Below are 25,742 nucleotides of genomic sequence, written 5' to 3'. Positions count from 1 at the left end.
ATCAATAAATGAATCAACAATGAAATGCTCCTACAGAGGAAAGGTTAATTACAAGATTAAGACTTGGACATACAGAACTTAATTCTACATTGTTCAAGATAAAGAAACATAATACAGGAAAATGTGATCATTGTGGAGAGGAGGAAACAATAGAACATGTAATATTGAAAGTGTCAGAAATATGAACAAGAAAGAACAATTTTAAGGGGAGAATTTGTAGGTACAAAGAACATTTTATTTTGATAGATACTTTGCAAAGAAGTTTAGGTAGCAAACATATTCAAATTATAATTAGATTCGTCAAGAAAACTAAATTAATAAATAGAATTTGATTGTTGTAATAGTAAATAAGATTTAAAACCATGAAGAACCACACTCCATACCAGTCGGTGGCGGTAATGCACATCATAACGTTATTTGCCAACTGCCAAAAATAATACAAGAAGAAGAAGAATGTTCCTACTGGAGGCTGTGGAGTGTCCTGCACCTAGTCCAGATCTGCATCTCATAGTTAATCTATGGGATTAACTGGTTTGAGAGGGTCGTAACCCTGCAACCCCAGAACGTTGATGACCTGCAGGAAGCCCTTCAAGAAGACTGGAATGCCATGCTTTAGCAGACTCAACCTGTCAACTGCATGGGATGATGCTGTTGATGCTTGAGGCCACATGACAGGTTACTGAGACATTTATTCGTTGTCATATCCACAATTATTAACTTTTTTTTTTTTTTTTTGTTGGAGACCATTGTACATGTCTACTGAAATGCCCAACTTTAGCTATGTATTATCACTGTAGACTGAACTTTTTACATTTTCTATGGATTTCCCCCTCAATCGAATATTGTACAGACATACACTATATTGCCAGAAGTATTTGTCTACTTTTACATGTACATGAACTTTGATGACATCCTAGTCTTAATCTATAGGGTCCAATTTGTTGATGGACCAACCATTGCCAGCAACATCAACTTTAGCTATTGTGTAAACATCTTCCTCAAGGTTTAGGAGTATCTTTATAGTTAAATTTGAAAGAAAAAAAAAAACAGAATTGCAGCTTCTGCTCTAATTCATCCCAAATTTGTTGAAGAAGGTTGAGGTCAGGAGTCTGTGCAGGCCAGTCAAGTTTCTCCACAGCAAACTTTATACACCTGCAGCCATGGAAGTGACTGGAACACCGGGATTCATTTGTTTGATGGTGTGACCCAATACGTTTGGCAATATATTGTATGAAAACCACTGTCACCTATATCTTTAGTTAAATATAAGGAAAAGGGTGAAAAAATAGCAAAAGGTGATGATCAGCTGAAGAATGAGGAGGTCAAGTGTGCTTCACTTTTCCACTTTTCTATGTTTTTCAAGGATACTGAGAAATGTCATGTTTTTGGATAATAGGACTAGAGTGAGAACACACTTTGGAAAACATTCAGAAAAACTGGTAAAAGATTACACCAGACTGCCATCAATAAGTGAAACAAAGTTTGGTTGCATGTATTTAAAACATAAATAGGACTGTTTTAAGACTTTAGTTCACTATTAAATAGTTATTAAAATACGTCCTGCTACTCAGGCAGTAGTGGCTATTAAACATTTATTTTTAAAGGCTGCAAAGCTGTTTTCCTTTGGTCACCCTCTACTTTTGATAAACGTCTGGGACACCCTACTGTTTAGAAACATAGGGTTAAATCATAAGAGCGAGGGATAAAGTGGGAAAAAGTGTGATACCCAAAATAAATACTAATACTACAAGCAGTTCAGCCATATAAATATTTAGTTGTTTTTTTTACATCTTTCTAAGCACTAAAATACCAAATACGTTCAAGTGTAAAGATTTCCAAATAACACAAATTGATCTAAAGCCAATATGTATTAAATCAACACAAGCATTTTATTTTTTTTTTCCAAAGGCATGTAAAAAAAAAAAAAATAAAGATAATATGCACAAAACCGATTGTGTATAATGGTGGAGAAAAGAAGGGATGCTCTCATTTGAAAATTTTTCATAGCCCAAATAACCCATAGGTATTAAGGGAAAATAGGGGGAGACTAAACAGTCTAAGCATCTTCTTTGCTGCAAGGCCATCTCAACTCACAGGTCAAGTTTGGAAAACAGAATACACCTTCATGATGCATACATTTTTAACGTCTCGGTGACAACAGCAGTAGAAAATAGTCAACATTTATGTCCAGCACAAAAAGGAACAGACTCACAGATTTAACATTATAATGTCACACTGCAATCATTCCCCTGAGCCTCTTGGCACCAGTGTAAAGTGTACCTTTTCTGCTTTATTAAACTTAAAAGTACGCAGTTCACAGATTTTGCTGTTGTACCTTGGCAAACTGCAGAGAATGACAAAACCAGCATTTCTAAATACAAGTCACTTGATTTTAAAGCATTTGCTGTGAACAAGAAGACAATGTTAAAAACATCAGAGAAAACAAAAATGCTTTTACACATTTAATTATTGAATATGTGGACGTAAATGATGACGGGGAGGAAAATGGCTGCTGGTTGGGTGAACTGATCTTGTTACAGAGTGAGACTCTAAAGAGAAAAATAAAAAAGCATGAACCTCTTTTGGGGATTTTGTTAAAAACACAATAAGGGCAACTACGTATTGCAAAGGCTTATCTCTCTTTTTCTTAAAAAAGTATCTGGTTAGATTTAACTTTCTTTTCTGCACAGCATGCTCAGTTTCACAGTAAACTTTCATTCACAAAATGTACTTTGTGTCATTCAAGTGTCAGCAATATTCACACATTTTAGGAAATTAGATATTTAAGATGCTTTAGAACATGTTCAGTGGAATATAAACATGGAAAGCTTTATTAACTAGTTTCAATTAAACAGAATTGAAAAGCAGCTGGTGTGCAACCGCTGCACTGCAGACTCAGGCAACATATTCAAAAAGGCTATGTTAGGTTCATAGGCAAATTATTCTCAGGGATCTCTCTGTCAAGCTAGACGTCACTGACAAACTTTCCCCAGCAGAGGGAGCTCTGCAATGGGGAAATAACCAGGCCTACATCAAGAGAATCACAACCTCTCCATCCACAGGTTGTAAAACTAGCATTTTAAGAATAGGTCCACTTGCTAAACTGCTTGTTAATAATGAGACGGAAAATATTAAGAGAAAGGCAATAATAAAAAAAAGTGAATCTTGTCCACCTTTTTTGGATGGAAAGGAGGGATACGAAGTAGACAGTAATAAAACAGGATACCGCCATGTCTTTACAAACTACCTAGTCGTATGAATGCCACATAATCCTAAGTACTTGAATAAAAGATAACTGGACTTTTTCCCTTGCTTCTTGAAGATGCTTCATCTCTTACCCAAAAGGCTTCATCCACATCTTTATGAATCAAAACATTTAGTAGATTAATTCTTTAAGAATTTAGGATTAACAATCACAATCTTCACAAGACTATTAATGACTAACATGCCTCAAACAACAGAGGAGCAACATTTTCTTGTCTATTTTCATATATAACAGACAAGGCCTTGATTTCCTTGTGATCTTCAACATCATGTTGGGTAATCGTGTTTGCTTGTGCAAAGTGAGAGTACAGGAAGGTGGGGTACGGTCAACAATCACGAACCACGGCTCTATGTACAGATAACATACAAAACACAAGTTCAGAAATCGTTTAAAATTCCAACAATAAAAGCACAGAGGATCTCATATTTCCATCTTCAGGAACTGGGAACTATGCATTGATAATACAAAATCATTCACAACACAAGACATAATTACAGTCAAAAGGTAAGGCTATTAATACCCAGTCATACTAACATGCAAGGATAAGACTGAGAATGGTAATTTAAAAATAAAAAAGGGGGTGAATTGAAGTTTAATAAAAGTAACTACAGAAATTAAAACATGAGGTGAGCTGTTGCCACTGTGCATGATTATACAGTACTTTGTACCCTGTTTGTTCCTGAATACATGAAGCAGTAAAACCTGTCTAACAGCGTACCAATGTGAACGGCCAACATCTTGCTATAATGGGTGAAATCTACAGATTTCCTTAATCGTTGGGTAAAACTGACCTGAGTGCATGCTCTATTTAAAACAATGATGCTCTGAAAGTTTTCAGAAATGCCTGAGGATGTACCAAAATATTAGAAATGGTGCAAATGATTATTTTTATGAGAATAAAAAGAAAATCTTAAGTAAATTTTGATGTGCTCTCCGTATCAGGGAAAAAATTTGGTCACAATCAACTACCAATTCCAAAGAGGAAACAGGAAAATAAAGGTTATTGATAAAGCGTACTGTATCTCCAAACATGTTGATGCTATGTGTCATTTCTAAGCTGTTTGTGCACGAATCTGTTCAGATGGCATTTTAAAAAGCGTGTGAGCGCGTGGTCAAATTAACTGGACCCCAGCATATGAGGCATGTGTTCATTGCAACATGCTTGAGGTGTTCAAAAGGACAAAAAAGGCAGACATGATCATGGCGACTTTGTTATATTTTCTGACTCCTTGGAGGCCCAGAGCTCTTTGTGCTGCTTGCGTCCGAAACCCTCATCGTAGTTGCCTTTGCTTTTGAAAAGCTGCTGGAAGTGGGGCTTGCAGTAAAACTCACCTTGAAGAGCTGCAAAGGTGCCAAGGCTGTGGGGAAGGGAGGATTAAGTGTTACTTGCCGAGCAAAGAAGCCGAAGGAAGGAATCAAATAACCATGCAAAACAGAGAAACCCAATGCACGTGTATTCACCTTAGTTTGGCTTTGCAGTGCTTGCAGCAGAAGCATGCTGAATGAAAAACCAGGTTGTTGGCAACCAATCTTTCCATTGGGTAGACTGTCTTCTCACATGATGCACACACTTCCTTTTGGGTCTGAAAGCTGAAAGACTGAGCACATAAATAGATAATTTACTGGGAGACAGTTATTCTGCCAGAGACATACAGTACATTGAAAAAGTATGAATACTCCTTGAACTTTTCCACAAAAACTTTTAATGTTAATGAGATTTTGTGTAGTAGACCAACACAAAGTAGCACATTATTGTGAAGTGGAAAACATGACGCATGGTTTTCAAACTGTCTTTACAAGTAAAATGATGGGCATTTGTAATCAGCACCCCTGTTTCAATAAGTTGTGGGCCACCTTTTGTTGCAAATATAGCTGCAAACTTCTTATGTTTTCAAAAGATTTGCGTAACTAGAGACAAATATTTTTGGCCATTCTTCTTTGAAAAATAGCTTAAGCTCCGTCAGATCCAATAGAGAGTTTTTATGAACAGCTTCTAGTAGCATTCTAACATGTTTCACCATGGGCTGGTGTGCTCAGGGTGATATAATTTTCTCTCCAGCTCCTTCAGTTATCAGGTTCGTGGCAGATTTTCTGAGTTTGTCAGTTTTGCTGGACCAGCAGTTGTACTATATACCTTTCATTTTCAGATGTTGCATTGAACAGAGTTCTGTGAGACCTTGAAAGCTTGGCATATTGTTTTATAACCAAAACCCCCTTTCAACTTCTCCTCAACTTTTTTTCTGACCTGTCTGCCATGTCCTCCATGATGCTGTTTGTCACTAATGTTCTCTAACAAACCTCTGAGTCTGATTCGGATTATTATTTTATTTCTTATTTTATTTTACTTTTCCAAGTCACAATAACATGTTGTTTTGTGCTGGTCTACCATATATATTCTCAATAAAACACATGGATCATTTTTCAAAGTGCTTTAGCCCAGCAAGACAGAAGCTACTGCAAAACCAAAGGAGCAGAAACCAGTAAAGTACCACTGGCTCTCATGTGAGATTACCTTAGATCGCTGGACAGATTTTTCTTCATTGTTGGTTCTGGTGTCCTGAAAGAAAAAACCCAGGAGAAACATATTTGCCATTTGAGCTAGTATATTAAAACATGCCTGCCAAGGCTTAAACATTTCTGCCTAGTCAGAACCCCTTTGGAATAAATACTTTCGAGTCTGCCTGTTCTACCTTTACCAGTGTTTATATTATCAATCTGATCTCTTTCTCTCCCCCCAGTTTCCATTTGCTCCATCTGTTTCTTTGCACCCAGGGGAGAGGATCAGGTGCCTTCTGTTTGATCATCTGAGCTGAGCTGTGGCTCTGCATGGAGTTGCCCACAAGCACAGCAGAATCCCATAAAATCAGCTTTCTATAAATACAAACAAAGGGTAATACAGTGGAGCTTTTAAAACACAGGTTCTGCCAATTTGTATTTTAATGTTCTTAATTCAGCCCTAAGATCAAACACAAAATGCCATCGAACTGGTGAAATTTGAGCTTAACAGCAAATGCACTGGGAAGGTTGGCGAGCAACAAAAAACACTCTTAGAGGAAGTTAAACACCCGTCATAACGAAAACTGCATAAAGGGCTGTTGTGGCCGACCTCGTGCAGCAACGGTCACACAGAGAGTAAAAGCAGATAATAAACACAGATATGTTTTAAACAAATGCACAATGGGTGACACAGAAAAAAGCTCAGTATGAGGAAAAAGGGCAGCCGCTGTTGAGGAAAAGCTTTTCTAAAAGCTTCTCATGTAGGTTTGGCTGGAGCTGAAGGTGTGAAGTGGGGGTTTGGGGCTACTAACAGTTGCACATAGTCAAATCTGCAGCGTAACAAAGAATTAACAATTTCATTTTTCAGTGACAATCTAAAACAAAGAAAGCTGATGGAAAAAGGCAATATGCATTTTTATATTTACTATGCTGTGAAAAGTAGGTAGTAGACATTTTAGATTTCTTTTGCTTTTGCCCTCGCATGTTTCACGTCAGGGCTGCACGGTGGAGCAGGTGGCAGCACTGTTGCCGTGCAGCAAGAAGGTCTTGGGTTTTACTCCCGGTCTTTCTGCCAGGAATTTCCATGTTCTCCCAGTACATGTGTGGGTTCTCTCTGGGTACTCTGGCTTTTTCCCACAGTCCACAAACATGACTGCTACGATAATTGGTCTCTCTATTGCCCTTAGGTTGCATGAATGGGTTGCATGGTTGTTTGTCCTGTGTGTCTCTGGGTTGCCCTGCGATGGACTGGCAACCTGTCCAGGGTGTAACCTGTACCTGTATGTAAGAAGTGGGTATAGAAAATGGATGGATGTTCCGAGTGATTAAGAGAAAGTTAATATCAACGATAATCTGGGTAAATTAAAAAAGCAGTTTTCAAACATTGATTTTATTTATTAAAGGGTAAACTATCCAAATGAGCCTGCCCTTATGTGGAAACCTAATACCTCCTGCCACCCTTGCTTCAGATCACTATCTTACTGCATAACCTAAGTTTGCTTGAGTTTAAGATCACAAACTGATGGGCGGACATTCTCCTTCAGGATTTCTGAGCCACATTCATGGTTCTATCTATTACAGCAAGTTGTCAGGAGAGCAGCCCAAGACCATCACTCCACCACCACCACGTTTGGCTCTCAGTATGATGTTTTCTTCTGGTTTTATGCCAGAAGTGACAGGACACAAACACTTTCAGAGAAGTTCCAATTTTATCTCATCGGTTTACAGAATATTTTGCCAAACGTCATCAAGATCATCAATATTTCATATTGCTGTTAATAATCTTTCTAAACATTCAAATTATGGGCTTAAGTGGCTCAGTAAACATTGCTCTGAAAATGGTCAGATAGTAGACTGAAAGCAGCAGACGTCTAGTGAAAAAATATGAAAGACCTTCAGAAAACCACAGGGAACTATTGATCAAGACTACTTTAAAGATTACAAAAGTCTGTCTTGTTAGCTAAGCATAAAGACACATTATAACATGCAATAATGAGACAAAGCAATCGTGCTCACTAATATGCACCACTGATCCAAGCATAACTAACCAGAGATATCAGTCGTTTCTGTAAAAAAAAAAAAAACACAAACTGTGCTGAGGACATCTTGGATATTTAACATCATATTTATACACATTTCATTTGTGACTCTTTTTGATCTCGAAAAGCAAGACAGCTGCCAGCAATGTGCCTGTTATTTCAACCTATCTTTATCAATGCATCACTTTTCAAGTAGGCAGGAAAACAAAGGGTGTTGGCTCCACTTATGGCCCCCGGATGACATGTTTTTTCGCAACAATTATTTCATTAACAGTGAAGCCATGCATCTTCCTGTAGATGTAATCACATCCCAACAGTCAAGCATCTCCTGCTCTTGAGAGCAGTTATTATGTTGCTGCTAGAACATCAGACAGCTTTCTGGTTATCAAGCACACTGCATGCTACACCACTTCCTGTGGTTGTCGTACATCTACTGAACAAAAAAGATTTTGATCTTCTAAAGAAACCTTTTTAAAATGTTGAAAAATAGGGTTAAATGTTAAATTCTTACAGGGAATTTATAGCTACTTCACTGGAGGGCTGCAAGAGCAAGGATATTAGGTAAAACCGTGTTATTCTTGTAGCCAAAAAAGGAGAAATGGCCCTAAATTTCTAACATACATCTCACAAGTCCTTAGATTTGCATGTCCCATCTTGTCTTCCTTTGCCTTATATGTACATAAGTCTCCATTTCCTCAAAAAGCTTGAATGTGGCAGGAAGTTATGACACATCTGTTTCTCCTGTCTTGCAGAGAACCAAAAGATAGAAAAAGTAACTCAATTGCATTCTTATTCCTTTTTCAAATTTTCTGCTGACAAGTACTTACAGTTTAACAGCAAAAGGGTTAAAGAAAAATAATCATTTGCATGATAAAATCAATGTGACCTGGACCATAAGTTGAGGGCACATGAAAAAAAAAAAAACCTCTGTGAGCAAAGAACAATGTGTTTATATGGAGGTTTTATAGTGGAACTAATCCTCTAAGCCCAACAATGTTTTAGCTGTGGAGCAATCTGCAGCGTGTGAGAAACTGGAGCCAGCTGGAGTGTAGTTATCTTACCAAACAAAGAGCACTTTCAGCTAAGTGCTCAAATCTTCTTGCAAAAGGGCTTCAACTCTTAGCTCGCTGCATCGATTCCTCACCCTCCGATCCTTCACTTTGGTTTTAATCTCACCTGCACATGTCTGCCTGTGTGTGTTGATGTGAATGCTGTACAACACCCAGGAGCTTGGGGATTAATTACAACAGGTTTCTCTGTTCTCTTTAAAATATCTTCCGAATTACATGCAATTGCCTTGAGATTTATGTTCAACATTTAAGACGCTTCGGGCCATTAAATCTTACTCCTATGTATTAATTCCTTCTATGGATTAAACAAACAAACGTCAAATAAGCTTTAGAAGTGCTCACAGTTGACGTCTGTTTTAACAGGTATAAATCTTCTTATCCAAGCAACAGCTGCTCTAAATACTAGTCTCTGATGGATGACTGCAACTTCCAGCTCCCACTGAATGACATGTTCGGCTTTGAAAACTCATAAATCGTACAACTTTTTCCAGTGAAAGGATTTAAAAGCACAGTTACACTGCATATGTGACAGACTAAAACAGGCAGTATAGCAATGAAGCAAACCTCTCGAGTTTAAATACTTGTGTTAACAAGACCTTTTTCTGATGCAATCCTTTAAACCCGCTCAGAGAACTCAAACTAGTATTATAAAGATGAACTCAAAGTACTATCGTTACATTAAACTACCGACTGACAGGACAAACTCAAGACATTTCACATTAGATTATCTCTAAATGTGCAGCGTTGGATGACAAAAAATTTATTCTGTCAGTTATCCAAATAACACATTCCCTCTCCTGTTCCTTATTTTTAGAAACACAATCATTGTGTAATCATTGTGACAGCAACCTAAACACAAACAGCTCAATTTAATCTAATAGCCGTCCAGACGTTGGTCTTACAACTGAACCCAACAAAGAATATTTTCCTGTTTAGAACTAGTAACATAAGCCAAGAGTTATTACAGATGTCATCTAAGTGTGTTTGTTTTTGGATCTGGAGGTCATGGCATTCACCCAGGTCCTAAAACAGTTGCTGGAAAAGGAGAGAAATATCCCCCCTTTGACTGCAATCTCAGTCAAATCAGTTACTCTGAACATGCAAAGACAAAGACAAGATGCCTGGGAAAAGGGAAAACTCTCCAAACTGGTATGGGGTTTACGGACAAGATAAAAAATTTTAGATGACACCCAGCCGGCTGCCAAAACCGATTATAATTTGCATGAATTGGGCTCATTTATAGAGGTTTAGTTCAGGATTCAGCGCACCAGTCTGCAGAGTAATCACATCTAGTAACATGGTTAAATGTTTGCTCAGCCGCTATTTTACTTCCCCAGCTGAACTTCCTGCTGTACCAGGATAATGACTGGGCACTTTTCTGTCCTGGGTGGCACAGGGCATCCATTGCAATGTCTGCATGTCTCATTTTGTTAGCTGACATATCTTGTTTTCACTTCCTGTCTGACAAGGAAGCGCTTCAAAAGCATCTCTCATCATTATGAGATAACTATAGCTGCCAAATAACACCTCGTCATGCAAAGTGTAAAAGAAGCATTAATAAAGTTACAGCTGCTGGTAGGAGTGTGAGATATATGATATTAGACTGAGAGGAATTACTTATGGATTGTCTAATCAGATTGTAATTTTGTTTATCCGCATTCTCTTTCTGGTGCTGCTGGAGGATTGATTCTGTTAGCAACCTCTGGTGTGACAGTAGCAGCAGCAAAGCAGTTTGTGTTGGCATGCAGTAAGCTTTATTTTTCCAAGTAACTGATTTATAGTTCAGTTAATATGTTTTGTCTGTTAAGACAATCATATACCTACAAAAATGTCCTTTCAAAGCTAGGGAATTTCCTAACATGCCCACTTGTTGCCCTGTTCTCTGCTGCCCTTTTAAACAAAAGGAGCTTAACCTGTGGCTTCTGAAGAAGAATGTGGCTGAGGGATCTAAATTCAAAGTGACCACCAAAAGTCCTGCAGGTGTGTGTAAACTTGTGCTTTGGCTACAATCGACCAACAGAGAAATATCTGTTTGTTATCAATCAAAATTATTATTTGTCATCTATAGCAGTGGAGCAGATAAATATCCTGGTTTAGGTAATCAGAGGCTATTTCTTTGGGTCATCCCCCTGGTCCCTGAAAGATGAAGGTCCCGGTAAATTGTTTGTGTACATATTGCCAACATATCATGCAATGTATCAAGTAACTGAGAAATAACGTGGATGAAGCAGATGCAGCAGTTTTATCTTCCTCCTTTTTCTTTAGCTTCGTAAACTAGGCTTTACGTAGCAAGGGTAGATATTATCAGAGTGATCTTGTTGTTTATCGTGGGGTTTCGAGTAAGGCAAAATACTCTAAGACTGATTGGACTAAGTGTTACACTGTTCCTACACATTGTCCATGTCAAAATTTTATATTTTAAAGACACAAGTTTTCAGACGTCTCATCCCTTTTTTAACCATTTTTAAAGGTCATGGATGGATGGATGGATGGATGGATGGATGGATGGGGGAAGGGAAATAAAGTCTGGAAATAATATTTTTCCCTACTCCTGGGTGTAATTTTAGTTGAGATTTCTAAAATTGAGGAAAACTGAAAATGAAGCCAAGTTCTCATTTCAATACTATTTGCATGAAGCAGTTCTGAGAAATATTGTGCTCTCCAATAGAGAAAGTGACACTGGCTTTTCAGCAGAAATATTCGCCTTTGACCATTGAAACTTGACAATGCAGAAAGTTTAGTTCCTATTTTTTAAACAGCTTTGTAAAGTTCCTGTTAAAACCACTTAAGGTTCTCTAGTGAATAAATTTACTTTAACATCTGTTCTGACTGAAAATGCAAAATATGGCACTGAACCGGACAGCCCTTGAAGTAGAAAAAAACCATAAAAGTCAGAAGGGTGATGCTGGTATGCCGGGTCAGCCGTCTTTATTTTCTATTCATTATTTTAATAAAAATAACGAATGGCTGACTAGATGACTTACAGACATGCTGCCTTCTACCACCCTGTTTAAGGTGTTTTAGAAAAAGGCCACAAGAGCCTAACCTGATTAGATGTTATCGTGGAATGGAGAAGAGAAAATATTTCACAATCAAATTCTTCTCTCTGAGTGGAATTTAGCACAGCATGCCTCAGCCAGTCCTGGAAAAAACTAAAACACAACTAAGATGCAAATATCTGCTTTGTAATCGCAGCAAAAGACAACAGGAGCTAAGAAACAATCTTTCGTATTTACGTTACGCACGGATCATCTATGTTACTGTAAACCTTGAGCTTTTGAAGCTCTTCATGCTTAAAAAATGAAACACATTACACAGGCGCTGCTAGTTGATGATACCGTCATTCGTAAACAAGCTGCCCGAAGGTTTTAGTTGGCAGCACCGACAGCAACAGTGATGAAAAAGAAATGTGAGACACATGTCCGGTTCAGCCAACAACAAAATAACAACATGAAACACTGAATCGTGGCTTTTATTATCTTTTAGACTAGTTTTCTTTAACATTTATTTGCCATTTTAAAACGTAGGAATTATGACTGGGATTTTTTTTAAAATGAGAATCTTGCCAGGAAATGGAAACAAATGATATAAATCAAAGTGGAAGGAATGTGGTTATCTAATGTGTTGGGGTTGAATACTTTCATGCAGGTCTACAAAACCTATGACGGGAAATTTGTATTCTCTTGAGAAAAAGAAAGAAACCACCCATCTCCATTTAGAAAAGGATATTTGTTCTGTGCAGAAAGATTTGTGTCTCAGGACTGGAAACCTTCCTGTACACAGCTGAAATTCATTGAAGTATGTACGTTTTATTTTAAAGGAAATCATACTATCCAACATTTATGTTTTGAACTTCTACTTTTCACACAAAGCAACCCCCATCTTACCCCTTTTTAATCAGAAAGGCACTTCCAGCATGCACAACAAATCAAGTTTTAGTGCTGTTAATCGTTTAAAATAAGAGCATATGGTTCAATCAAACTACATTACTGCAGCTTTGTACAATATCATTTGTCAACACCCCCGTCTGTAATCTACTTTCTGGCTAAACAAATAAGACCGTGACATAGATTCCGATATTTAACAAAAACTAACAACTATGAGGCAGCAGTGTCACTTAGCTACCGTCTCTCTCAGCCAGACAGCCTGAGAACTGTGGCAGGAAATGAAAGCTACCATGTTCTTAGTCAAGGCTTGTAGCCATATGCTGGGAAAATAATTAACAACCGATCAGGCCCTAATGCCTTGGATGGATAAAAACGATAGTTTTAAGAGATCAGATAGCTGATGGAAACTGATTTCCAACACTAAGACAGGAAGTAAATCTGCTGTCCTCCATTGGGTTTTGAGCTTTAGTCTGAAGCAGAAAAACCAGTCATTCATCAAAGCAATAGAACACCTTATAGGGTTCACTAAACATTTAAAAGTTTGTTAGTTTCAAGTTCTACAATGCATGACAATGTACACTTTAATATATTGTGTTACAATTGTAGGTTATGGGATTATATTTGTAGGATACCTATATTATCTTGAGATAAAAACTGCATTAGTCATTTTACCAGCTTGGAGAAACCTTTGATTATATGGTTCTTATTGGGATGTTTCTTTCGTGTTTGTACAGAAATAAACTGGATTTTGCCAATCAAAAAGCCTGAATTAAAGTAGGGTCGTGTAATTGTCATGTAATCAGGGATATCAGGTTTCTAAAGTCAGTCAGTCAGTCATTTTCTACCGCTTATTCCATAGTGGGTCACGGGGAAGCTGGTTCTTATTTCCAGCAGTCTACGGGCGAGAGGCGGGGTACACCCTGGACAGGGGTATACCAAGGTTTAAAAAGATAAATTTAGAAACACAAAACATCACACTGTTTCTACGGTTTAAGTCATTTTAGTGAAATGTCAGAGAACGTGACTGTAGTTTTCTCCTGCTTTATGAAGCAGAGGCTAATACCCCTCGCCAACCTGTTGCTGTGCACTGCCAGTCAGCTGGCTGAAAGAAGCTACACTGTTTACATACTAACAAAAAAGATGGTTGTTTGGAAATATTTTTGGTTGCGACAAACATGGGCAGTCATGGTGTGCAAACTACAGAAGCTTTAAAGTATTAAGACAAAACTCCAGTTGGCAAATTGTTAGTCCCATGTCAGTTACAGTATAATATAATATAACCTATATTGATTTTATGCTATTTTTTCTTAAGTCTACTTATCACAATCGAAATATCAATAAATAAATATTGTAAATGATGTCATGTATGGAATAATTGTGTAATATTATGAAGCACCAGTATAATTGATTGACGCTTTCTGTTTAAAATAAAAACAATAAAATCACGTTATAAATTTTTGTTTTCATTGATTCATTTTTTTATAAGTTGAATTTTTACTCAAGGTTATGAAACCCTGACAATCTGAAACCGACAGAAACCCAGACGAAGTTAGGCTGATGTTGACAGGGACAACAGCTTTCAAAAGCCAAGAATGATTTCAAAATTAAAATATGCAAAATATAACCAAACAAACAATGGGCCTGCCATACTGTTCAACATCATATCTACTTATATGCCGAAGTATATATTATATGTCTATATTTCTTGGCTATATGAAGGAGATCCAGCTGCTAAGAGTGAATAAGTCAGTTATAACACCTCATGTGCAAGAAGGCTGTTACAATCCTCTGCTGTGGTTGTAAGAACAAAACAATAACATTAACACTCGGCACATTGTGTTCACCAACAAAGCAGTTTCCAAATCATGAAATAAAAACTAGGGGATTAGATTACATTTTTATCAGTTTAATTGCTACAGAAATAAGTGGTGCACAAGTTAAATTTAATAAAGTGTTTTTTTTATATATATATTTAAATTAGCCTTTAAGCTAGCTAAAGAGCAGACGTTCCAATTGGCGCACTGTTAGCATTTTAAAGCCCCCGGTGGGGGGTATTTAAATTCTTAACCAAACGACACTACACCTTTCTCTTAAATTACGACTAAATAATAAGAGATTTTAAGAAGAAGCAGGGTTCTGGATGGTTAATCATTTCAGAGTGGACGGGCATCATCACCTCATCTCAGTGAGAAAAAGAGGAGGCTGCAGACCCGGTGCAAACCAACGGGCAGAGAGGAAGAAAAAGCAGGACTCACCATCTGCGCTTCTTGTCTTGTACACCGGCTACGAGTAAAATCTGCTGGCTCAGTAGCTAGACTCTAAATGTTGGCTTTGTTTTCTTCTTTTTGCCTGAGAGGCTTTAAAATGGAAGCTCAGCCTGGTTGCCGGTGAGTTTCTACCCTCTGCCCCGCTCCTCGTCTCGGTTTTCAGTAAAACAGTTTTCTTCCTCGGCAGGATGTCGCACGCTATTGGCTCGCATCTGTCCCGGACGCATTCAGGTTATGTCGGACAAAATAAAACTGCGTTAGGAATACGATGCTGTGGCGATAAATACCAGTTTTTTGTTTTTTTAACAATATATCAGTTAACTTAAGAGGATAGATTCAAGAAGATTGCACATGTTGTGCACAAGGGGAAAACGTTTGTTTGAACTTTAAACGTGATTTTATGCGAGTCATCGTAAATGTACTTTTATTGATAGTTATACTATGGCCGACTATGTAAGATGCTTGTAAACATGTCATGAGTCATTTTGATATCTGTTACCTTAAATCAGACGTTTGTCCAAAAAGTGCAATTATTCTGTGCAAGGTGTGGTAGATCCTGGCTTCTATTGCTACTGTGCTGAAGGCCTGTTCTGATGCCATGATTAGGATATTCTAGCCCAGTCTAGCCATTGATAGGACTTCTCTGTATCAGCTACATCTTCAGTCTGATGGTTCATCCTGGTCCTTCTCATGCAAAGTGCAGGTCCTTCTCAAAATATTAGCATATTGTGATAAAGTTCATTATTTTCCATAATGTCATGATGAAAATTTAACGTTCATATATTTTAGATTCATTGCACACTAACTGAAATATTTCAGGTCTTTTATTGTCTTAATACGGATGATTTTGGCATACAGCTCATGAAAACCCAAAATTTCTATCTCACAAAATTAGCATATTTCATCCGACCAATAAAAGAAAAGTGTTTTTAATACAAAAAACGTCAACCTTCAAATAATCATGTACAGTTATGCACTCAATACTTGGTCGGGAATCCTTTTGCAGAAATGACTGCTTCAATGCGGCGTGGCATGGAGGCAATCAGCCTGTGGCACTGCTGAGGTCTTATGGAGGCCCAGGATGCTTCAATAGCGGCCTTTAGCTCATCCAGAGTGTTGGGTCTTGAGTCTCTCAACGTTCTCTTCACAATATCCCACAGATTCTCTATGGGGTTCAGGTCAGGAGAGTTGGCAGGCCAATTGAGCACAGTGATACCATGGTCAGTAAACCATTTACCAGTGGTTTTGGCACTGTGAGCAGGAGCCAGGTCGTGCTGAAAAATGAAATCTTCATCTCCATAAAGCTTTTCAGCAGATGGAAGCATGAAGTGCTCCAAAATCTCCTGATAGCTAGCTGCATTGACCCTGCCCTTGATAAAACACAGTGGACCAACACCAGCAGCTGACACGGCACCCCAGACCATCACTGACTGTGGGTACTTGACACTGGACTTCTGGCATTTTGGCATTTCCTTCTCTCCAGTCTTCCTCCAGACTCTGGCACCTTGATTTCCGAATGACATGCAGAATTTGCTTTCATCCGAAAAAAGTACTTTGGACCACTGAGCAACAGTCCAGTGCTGCTTCTCTGTAGCCCAGGTCTGGGGAATGCGGCACCTGTAGCCCATTTCCTGCACACGCCTGTGCACGGTGGCTCTGGATGTTTCTACTCCAGACTCAGTCCACTGCTTCCGCAGGTCCCCCAAGGTCTGGAATCGGCCCTTCTCCACAATCTTCCTCAGGGTCCGGTCACCTCTTCTCGTTGTGCAGCGTTTTCTGCCACACTTTTTCCTTCCCACAGACTTCCCACTGAGGTGCCTTGATACAGCACTCTGGGAACAGCCTATTCGTTCAGAAATTACTTTCTGTGTCTTACCCTCTTGCTTGAGGGTGTCAATAGTGGCCTTCTGGACAGCAGTCAGGTCGGCAGTCTTACCCATGATTGGGGTTTTGAGTGATGAACCAGGCTGGGAGTTTTAAAGGCCTCAGGAATCTTTTGCAGGTGTTTAGAGTTAACTCGTTGATTCAGATGATTAGGTTCATAGCTTGTTTAGAGACCCTTTTAATGATATGCTAATTTTGTGAGATAGGAATTTTGGGTTTTCATGAGCTGTATGCCAAAATCATCCGTATTAAGACAATAAAAGACCTGAAATATTTCAGTTAGTGTGCAATGAATCTAAAATATATGAATGTTAAATTTTCATCATGACATTATGGAAAATAATGAACTTTATCACAATATGCTAATATTTTGAGAAGGACCTGTAGATTCATGATGGTTAGGGCACTGTACTTTGGACCCAGAGGTCATAGGTTCAAACTCTGCTTAAAGCAACCTCCAGTGACCTCGGTGGTTACTGCAGTATATATACAGATATGTTTTTGTTTTTTGATTTAATTAATGAGAAGAAACTCTTATTTTTTGATGAGATTTCAATCTATTAATATACACACTATATAGCAGCAATCCACAAAAAAAAAAAAAACATCACCTCAAAGCAGTTGACAAGACAAACAAGTGCATTTTCTATGCAGAAATATATTATCAGGTGACACTAATACCATTCAATCATGTGAGGGATTGAAATTCAATTACATACATTCTAATTTGGTCCTGGCTCGTTATGATACATGGCAGGCTAACCAATTGTTTGTCATTGATTTTGCAGAAATCCCTTCCTGAGCAAGCATGTGGCAACAGTGGAAGGAAATGGCTCCCTTTAATACAGGAAAAAACTTTAAGCTGGACCCATCTTAAAATGAGCATCTATCTGGGGACTGAGACAGACACACTCAGAAAAAAATGTTACTCTGTTAATGACTTTGTCTAAGACAGCACAGGTAAACATTTCAATGAGTGTGTCTGACCACCGTATTATCATCCTCAAATGTAATGATCGGGTCATGCCTTGGAATGATCAGTAATATACCAGATTAAGAAAGAAGCTGCACAAAGCAACTGGAAGAGAAGATGCCAAAACTTTTAATCAAACATGTTTTTTTATTGTTTGTGATATACACCATGCCACGGAAAGGCACTCCACTAAAACATGAATACAATACACGAAAAGAGCCACACATGGCTGCTTTGACATGTTCATTTACCTGTGAACTATGACTTTAAAAATTAAATGTTTTGTAGTACACAAAATGAAAATATACAAAGCATGAGCTTTGCAAGCACAAAAGTGTGTGAGAACGCATCTTAAACTGCATTTATTTTTACTGACATAAGAATTCACAGCTCTTTAGCTCGACTTGACTAACAGTAACATCAGTTTGGATGGTATCTACAGTGTGTGTTTATGAATTCGCGGAGCTGAACAAATTCTGTTGAGTTCTAACCAACTTTTCTGACCATTTAAAACAAAACCCCTCCAACAAATCGCCTTGTGTCAGCCTCTGTTACACTCTGCTGCCAGCCTAAACACACCAACCCTTTGTGGAGCTGTTGGGTGCCTGAACATATGTGGCAGAGATGTGTTAACTCATTTCTCTTTAGTTGTCCCATCGGCTCTTTCTGCGTTTTGGTGGGTCAGGAACAGCGAAGCTGTCATCTCCTTTCTCCCTCCCCTCTCCACTTCCCTTGTCTCCCCCATCCCTATCACTCCTCCGGTCATCTCTGTCCCTCCTGCTTCCATCACCATTTCGGCTGTCACTGTGGCGACTGCTGTGGCGATCCCTGTCGCCATGGCGGTCACGATCTCTGTCTCCATGTCGATCTCGGTCTCCATAGCGATCCTCACCACTATGCCGATCACTCCTATCATTATAGCGTTGATGGCTGTCTCCAGGGCGTCCCTGGGACTCCCCATGTCGCGGGCTCTCTCTGTGTGTGGGAGGTGCAGGTGAAGGGTTACTGTATTGTGAACTGGTTTGAGTGGTGGGCACTGAGCTCAGGGAGCCAGCACTGGTGAAACCAGACATTGATAAAGCAGCAATGTTGGGTCGCTCAGAGCCATTGGCAGCCTCTGTTGGCACAGAGTTCAAGCTACCGGCACTCGTCCAGCCGGAGGAGCAGCTAGACTTGGTGCTGAGCTTGGGAGGGCCGCTGGTTGCAGCCACAAAGTGGCTCTTATACTGGGCCTAAAACAAAAGCAGACATCGAAATAAGTGACTCGCTGTGTGAAGTAGAATATGACACAAGAAAACTTTAGTAAAACCATTATCGCCTTAAAAAGATCAGACATCTGCAGAATAATGATAAGGCTGATCACTGATTATTTGTGTATTCTGTAAGACTCACCTTTTTTTGAGAAAATTAATCATGGTGCCAATATTTCAGAATTTCCAGAGTATAAAAAGCAATTGTTAAAAAAAAAAAAAAAATCATTGACAAGAGCCTTTATACAACTATCCATAAATTACTTTACAACAAAGCATTAAATTAATCCAAAAGTATACAATTCAAACAAGATGAAAAATAATCACACCTACAGTGTGTACACACTTACACCACACTTAACAGCACCTGTGGTGAAAATGTGTTAAGTAATCTTTTATTGGAAGGACAATCTCAAGCAGAAAACCTTGGAAAAATCTAAGTTTTGAGTACATGTATTGAGTGGGGGTACAAATTAAAAAGTTAAAAAGTTAGCACCACTGCTCTGAATACTTTTAAACCTTTTTCCCCGTAGGACTGTGCTTAGTCTTCTGCTATAAAATATCTCGACGTTTTCAATGGGACAGGACAGGCTTTTCCTTGGTGTGCTTCCCCCCAAAACAAACTTGAGATGTAGATATCTTAATTGTTATTATAGAAACTTGTTGGCCATCACAACAGTGTGGGTTGGGAATTTCTCGTTTACCTGTCTTACTTTCCTGCTCACTCTATGTGGTAGCTACATGAACCAGCATCCTAATCCAGTCTTGTTTGTCACAGTTAGTTTTAAACTTCCTAATTATGGCTCTGACTGTATATATAGGCAAGTTTAGGCAAGCAGATATTTTCTTGCAGACATTTTGCAAACTTATGAACCTCAACATGCATCTGCCTCAATATATTACATGTTATCTTGTCTTTCCCATTTTGAAGATTAGCTGAGAGAAACTGGCTTGTATCTCAAAATAAATATACTTCAGCGAAAGGGAAGCCAGGCTTAGTAATTAAAAGTTCCAAGGAAGTCTGCCAAATTAAATGAGTAGTAAATATGAGTACCACCAGCACCTGGAAGGCTTGTTTCAGTGCAGACATACGATCCCCCATTGCTCCAGTTGTTGGTTTGCTATACCCCTCAAAGCTGCTCGAGGAAGACAAGCTACTGCCACGTTCCTGCAAAAAAAAAAAAAAAAAAAAAAAAAGTTTTAAACAGTGAAACTAATTTCCTCATAACAGATTTCAAAGGCGTTGTCAAATATATGTGTGTTTGACATTTTTTAGCATTATTTTAAAGTCATGAAAAGCATATTCACTTTATGTTAATGAGTAACTTACAGAGCTGTCAGCCCCCAGGCCTGGTCTCTCTTTGTAACCAAGACCACCTCCACCAATGTTCAGCTTCTTTCCTCTGCCACCCTTAAATCGGGATTTCCTGAACCAGGGATTCTGGGGGACAAAAATTAAAGTACACAAATATTCCAAAATTGTCAAAATGATGAAAAATCCTATTCAGATTTAGCAAAATGTTTTACTGAATCTTTCTCATGTTTATCCCACCTGCATGGCTAAATCCATGAGCTCTTTAGGAACAGCCTGATTTGCTCCCTCCAGGTTCCGCACCAGGTCGCCAGCAAACGAGGTGTCTTTGCTGGTGAGGAGGGTGTAGGCCACACCTTTCTCCCCAGCGCGACCTGTTCGACCTATTCTGTGAGTGTGCGTGTCGATGTCGCGTGCCACATCATAGTTCACTACTGTGCGGATTGACGGGATGTCCAGACCGCGCGCTGTGAAGGGGAAGGTACGAGAGGTGGTAAACATTATTAATAGACACTAAATTGTTTTCCTCAGCCCACAATATTCAAATGACTAAACAGTTTATCAGAATGTTCAAAGGTGTCAAAGATGTAAAAGTAGTGGGGGTAAACACCAGCTACGTCAGTGGCAACCAGAACAGGCAAGTTCTTCTTCTTGAAGTCACTGATGACTTTGTTCCTCTCGCTCTGGTCCATATCGCCATGTAGGAGACCGAGGCTGTAGCCCTCTTGAGTTAGGTTGGTGGCCAGTTCCTCAGAGTTAGCCTTCTTGGTGACAAAAATGAGGACAGAACCGGTGGAGGTGAACTCGACCAGCCTTCGGGTCAGCCAGTTCCATTTATCTGATCCGCTGAGCAGCAGCTCCACCTCCTGAGTCACATCTTCATTGGCCTTTTAGGAGCAGACATTGACAATTAATAAAATCTGGAGCTGAATGCTCTGACAAGTAGCAATAGTTTTCCATTCCAAGTAGTGTAAAGTAAATAAGTTTCTTGTCTTGTTTATTAATACAACATTAAATGAGTACTAAAATGTCTTTTAAAGCCTATTTATAAACAAGAACCTTTCTAATTATTAAATTACCTCTCCGATGTCACCCTGCACAACCCGAATAGGATCAACCAAAATGTCCCTCGCCAACCTCTCGATCTTTTTACGAAAAGTAGCGCTGAAGAGAAGAGCTGCAAAGGAAATTGTATTAGGAGTTCAGAAAATGCTCTATTACAGATAAAAATCAGAATAATTAAAATACATACAAGAAAATGACTTACTCTGCCTGTCTGGGCGAACATGGCTTGCAATTGATCTCACTTGATATTCTAAAAATGGAGGAAAAATTATTTATTTACATCCTAAAAAAATGGAACAATATAAAAAGCTGTTCTAAGAACAGAAGTAAGAAGTAATAATGCCAGCTTACCAAAGCCCATATCAAACATGCGATCGGCCTCATCAAACACCAAGTATGTCACTCTCTGCAAGGATGTAGCCTTCTTTTTAACATGGTCAATCAGACGGCCCTGCATGAACACATTTAAATGGGTAAGGCTCTCATTTATGCATGTCAACATCAAGCACTTTGTTCACAGCCACAAGAAAACAGGTTAAGCTTCTTACTGGTGTGCACACTACAATCTCTGCTCCCTCCTGCAGAGCCTTGGCCTGCTCCCACATACTGCCTCCTCCGTAAACAGCCACAGAACGCAGCGAGTAGGCTTTCCCAAAGCGCTTACATTCTGCATGGATCTGCAGAATATAAATAACATTAACACACACACTTCAGAGAAGCAGAACTGTCAACAACTTATTTCTACTTGGGCAAAATACTATTCAGATACTATTCAGATCTCCAAATCTTTACCTGCTGGCAAAGCTCCCGAGTGGGACACACAATTATCGCAATAGGTCCCTCTCCAGGCTCCAGCTCCTTTTGGTCCATGATATGAACCAGAATCGGCCAGATAAAAGCTGCAGTCTTACCACTTCCGGTTTTTGCGATGCCAATCATGTCACGTCCAGAAAGAGCAATGGGGACACCCTATAATAAAGATCAGGACAAATAATACTCTTGTACCAATTTCTATTTTAAACTTTACAATTGGCAAATCTAGATGTTAATTTTCACTGTACCTGACATTGAATCGGTGTGGGCTGAGTGTACTCAGACTTTCGAATCTGGTGCATCAGCTGCTCATCGAAGCCAAAGTGGGCAAAGCTGGTGCAAGGTTTTGGAGGGGCAGCACCAGAAACCTGAGAATAGAAAAGGAGAAACAAAATTAAAACAACTCTATTTCCATGATGAAGACAAAATAGTTAAATTATAGCAATGAATTACATTTTTATTAAAGGTTTTTTATGAATGTGAATCAAAAGGATAACTGACTTACTCGCAAGTTCAGTTTCTGCCTTAACTCCAAGATCTGACTACCAGTGAGACTGCTTAGTTCTTCGTGTTCATTGTAAAAGTTTTTCTCAAAGGGTGGGTAGTCAATCTATGAGACAGAGTACAAAAAACGCTTCACAAATCACAAGAAAAATGGTTTATATTGCGAAGATTGCACAAACAGCAACACTCTTAAAGCTAGTCTTAATGAGAGCTGTCAACTGTACCTCTGAGTGATCAATAGGTGGCAGAGGCATGATTATTTTTTTGGTTGTAGAAGGAATTGGGTTTCCATCACTGTCATAATCAACGTTTTCCTCCTCTTCCTCTTGGGTTAGCCCGGCTGTAGGATTCTCTGCCATGTAGCGGAAATAGGCTTCCTGCAGAGAATACAGCATTTTATTGAAAGAACAAATATGGTTTAGTGCTTTTCGTGTCTCCAAAACCAGGCAACTAAAAAGACATACAAGAATTACATCACTTGCTAGATTTAAGAAAAAAAAACACAAAAAAAAAACATTATAAAATCAGGGCATAACAATGATCCTTATTGCAACCTGCAAAGTCAGAGATAGGCGACACGGGGAACTCTTAACAGATCAGAGACGGTACAGGAAGCATGTTTCTGATCTGTAGTGGATTTAAAAGCTTTGGAGAGCTCACTCACTTGCTCATCTTCTTCCTCGATGTCATCACGAATACCCCTGTAAAAAACAAGCGGAGAAAAAAAAAACTTCCCTGCAACTCGTTCATACACCAAATGCAGCCCACATCCCAAAATGACTCAGGGTCAGTCTGACTAGCTCATCTTATTTGTTTCATCAATTTTTGTGGCAGTTAGTACAACAACTTAAAGCCACAAAAATAACACCCAACTGGAGGCAAATGGGAAAGAAATAGACTCAAGCAGAAGCCTAACAGAATTAGTATAAAATGACAGGAATTTCTTCCTTTACAGCATGGTTTAAATGTAGAGTCTTACTTGGATGATTTTTTCTCCTTCTCCTTTTCTTCTAGTTTCCTCATGTCTTTAGCTGCTTGGTTCTAAAAAAAAAAAAGGAAACAAAATAATAAAACAGTACAATATTACCTGTCACTGTTTAAAGATGGCTTTAACTTCCTTGTTAGACATATTTAGAGACTATGTGAGGGAACATTGCATCCACAATTTCACCCTCCCAGCCTTTGTGAGCATTGAGAGTTTTATGCTTCAGGTTTAGACAATGATAATCTACTTAATGTAATTTTTCGAACCTCAACTTCTGCCATAAAAGCATCCAAAGGGTCATCTTCGCTATCTGAACCGCCACCGCCACCCGACTGCATCTGCTGCCGTGTTGGTGAGTTCTCAGCAGGAATGTAGGGCAGATCTGCATTGCTGCTGGACTCTTCTTCATCATCTTCAAAATACCTAAATAAATAAAAAACAACCATAGCATTTCAAACTTACACAATTTGTGTTTACATTTTATTCAAATATTAGCAGTTGACCTAATATTTTGTACACCTGTTCCTTCACTGAAGGTAGCTTTTACTTACGCATTTTCCTCATCAAAATTAGCTTTTTTGGACCCTATTTTATAGAAAGACGGAAGCTGTGGGCTTTTCCCATAACCACCACTTGATCCAGAAGCTCCAAATGATGTCTGAGATTTTGGGGGAACGTTAGAGTCCTCTTTCTTCCCCGCAAGTGAAAAACCCCCAAAGCCAAACCCACGCTTCACCCCTGGACCCCCTTTGTTCCAGTTCATGGCTGTGCTGCAAAAAACAAAGAAAGAAACCAAGTTTGAATTGCTTTAATTCCTCTGTTAGACACAGATTTGATCATCATGGCAGTCTGTGGCACAGGCCAAATATACAGTTGGCAGTCAGAGCGCGAATGCAGGGAACCTCAAGATTTTAGTCTCACCAAATATTACATTCCAGCAGTTCTCTGTGATTACATTGTTGTACATATTGACATAAGAATTACAACCGAAATGCGAGACATTATCTGGCTTTAATTTCAGAAAAAGAAAAGTTAACACAAATGTATTTTCATGGATCATCTATTCATACACAACGACACATTCAAACACACAATCAAGTTAGCTGGCAAGTAAGTATGGGCTATCACAATACTACTAATATATAAATATATATATATATATACACACAAATAAAACAAGTGATGTTTACACACCCCCAAAGGTAAGCTTTGACATTACAGCAGTATTTATTAAAGTGAAGCTCTGACTATAGGCGGTGATAAAGGCTGTGATGGCTTTTGAGATACTTTTTGACAGCGATTTTATCACCATCGTAATTAAAGAACATTTCGGCCAATTTATTTGACGGGTGTAAGAGCTAAAAAGGACCGAATGCATTTTTTTTGCGTTTTATCCAAATGTAGCTAACGTCACAATATGTATGTGACTTTGTTCGCATTAGATAGATAGATAGATAGATAGATAGATAGATAGATAGATAGATAGATAGATAGATAGATAGATAGATAGATAGATAGATAGATAGATAGATAGATATTCTCACTGACGAAGACTAATCCTATACCTAAAGGAACAACTGTATACTATAGAAAATGTATACCTAAAACGATTAACGTTTTGTAAAAGCGATTTGATTTTCATGTTAGCATTAGCTCAAGGCCGCATTACGGCCGAGGCTGATGTATGCGAAGAAAAGCTTTAGATTTTACTGAATTGTACTGCCTTCAAAAAAGTTCGATAGATAGGGGCAATATAAAAGCTAAATAACTAATAAAACTATTGTTTTAAGAACAGATTATTATGCGTTTGTTTACCTGTTTCTGAACGTAGTAAATGTTTCTTTTAGAACCCAGTGGGCGCCTGCGTCACTTACGTTGTACGTAATCGCGACGTTATGTCGTAGTTGGTGCGCAATGTCAACCAGAAGAATA

General features: G+C 38.7%; 2 protein-coding genes across 2 annotated transcripts; both read right to left on the bottom strand.

The window, feature by feature from the left end:
* Positions 1-1,866: 1,866 nt before the first annotated feature.
* LOC124864827 (LIM domain-containing protein 2-like) lies at positions 1,867-15,211 on the bottom strand. Its single transcript, XM_047359763.1, has 4 exons — positions 15,013-15,211; positions 5,778-5,822; positions 4,727-4,863; positions 1,867-4,623 (listed from the first exon to the last, which is right to left on the bottom strand). The coding sequence occupies exons 1-4, from the start codon at positions 15,013-15,015 to the stop codon at positions 4,464-4,466; spliced, it is 345 nt and encodes a 114-aa protein (XP_047215719.1). The 5' UTR covers positions 15,016-15,211; the 3' UTR covers positions 1,867-4,463.
* A 2,797-nt stretch (positions 15,212-18,008) lies between these two features.
* LOC124864289 (ATP-dependent RNA helicase DDX42-like) lies at positions 18,009-25,726 on the bottom strand. The gene is made up of 18 exons (XM_047359013.1): positions 25,626-25,726; positions 24,362-24,580; positions 24,077-24,233; positions 23,805-23,866; positions 23,490-23,526; positions 23,050-23,202; positions 22,827-22,931; positions 22,570-22,689; positions 22,301-22,477; positions 22,057-22,185; positions 21,860-21,959; positions 21,711-21,758; positions 21,523-21,620; positions 21,054-21,330; positions 20,684-20,910; positions 20,462-20,572; positions 20,195-20,299; positions 18,009-19,113 (listed from the first exon to the last, which is right to left on the bottom strand). The coding sequence occupies exons 2-18, from the start codon at positions 24,571-24,573 to the stop codon at positions 18,526-18,528; spliced, it is 2,706 nt and encodes a 901-aa protein (XP_047214969.1). The 5' UTR covers positions 24,574-24,580; positions 25,626-25,726; the 3' UTR covers positions 18,009-18,525.
* Between the last annotated feature and the right edge of the window lie 16 nt (positions 25,727-25,742).

This window comes from Girardinichthys multiradiatus, chromosome Y (genome assembly GCF_021462225.1).
Source record: "Girardinichthys multiradiatus isolate DD_20200921_A chromosome Y, DD_fGirMul_XY1, whole genome shotgun sequence".
In the NCBI taxonomy this organism is placed as follows: Eukaryota; Metazoa; Chordata; class Actinopteri; order Cyprinodontiformes; family Goodeidae; genus Girardinichthys; species Girardinichthys multiradiatus.
The sequence above is the reverse complement of the archived record's forward strand: the minus strand, read 5'-3'. Positions and strand labels throughout refer to the sequence as shown.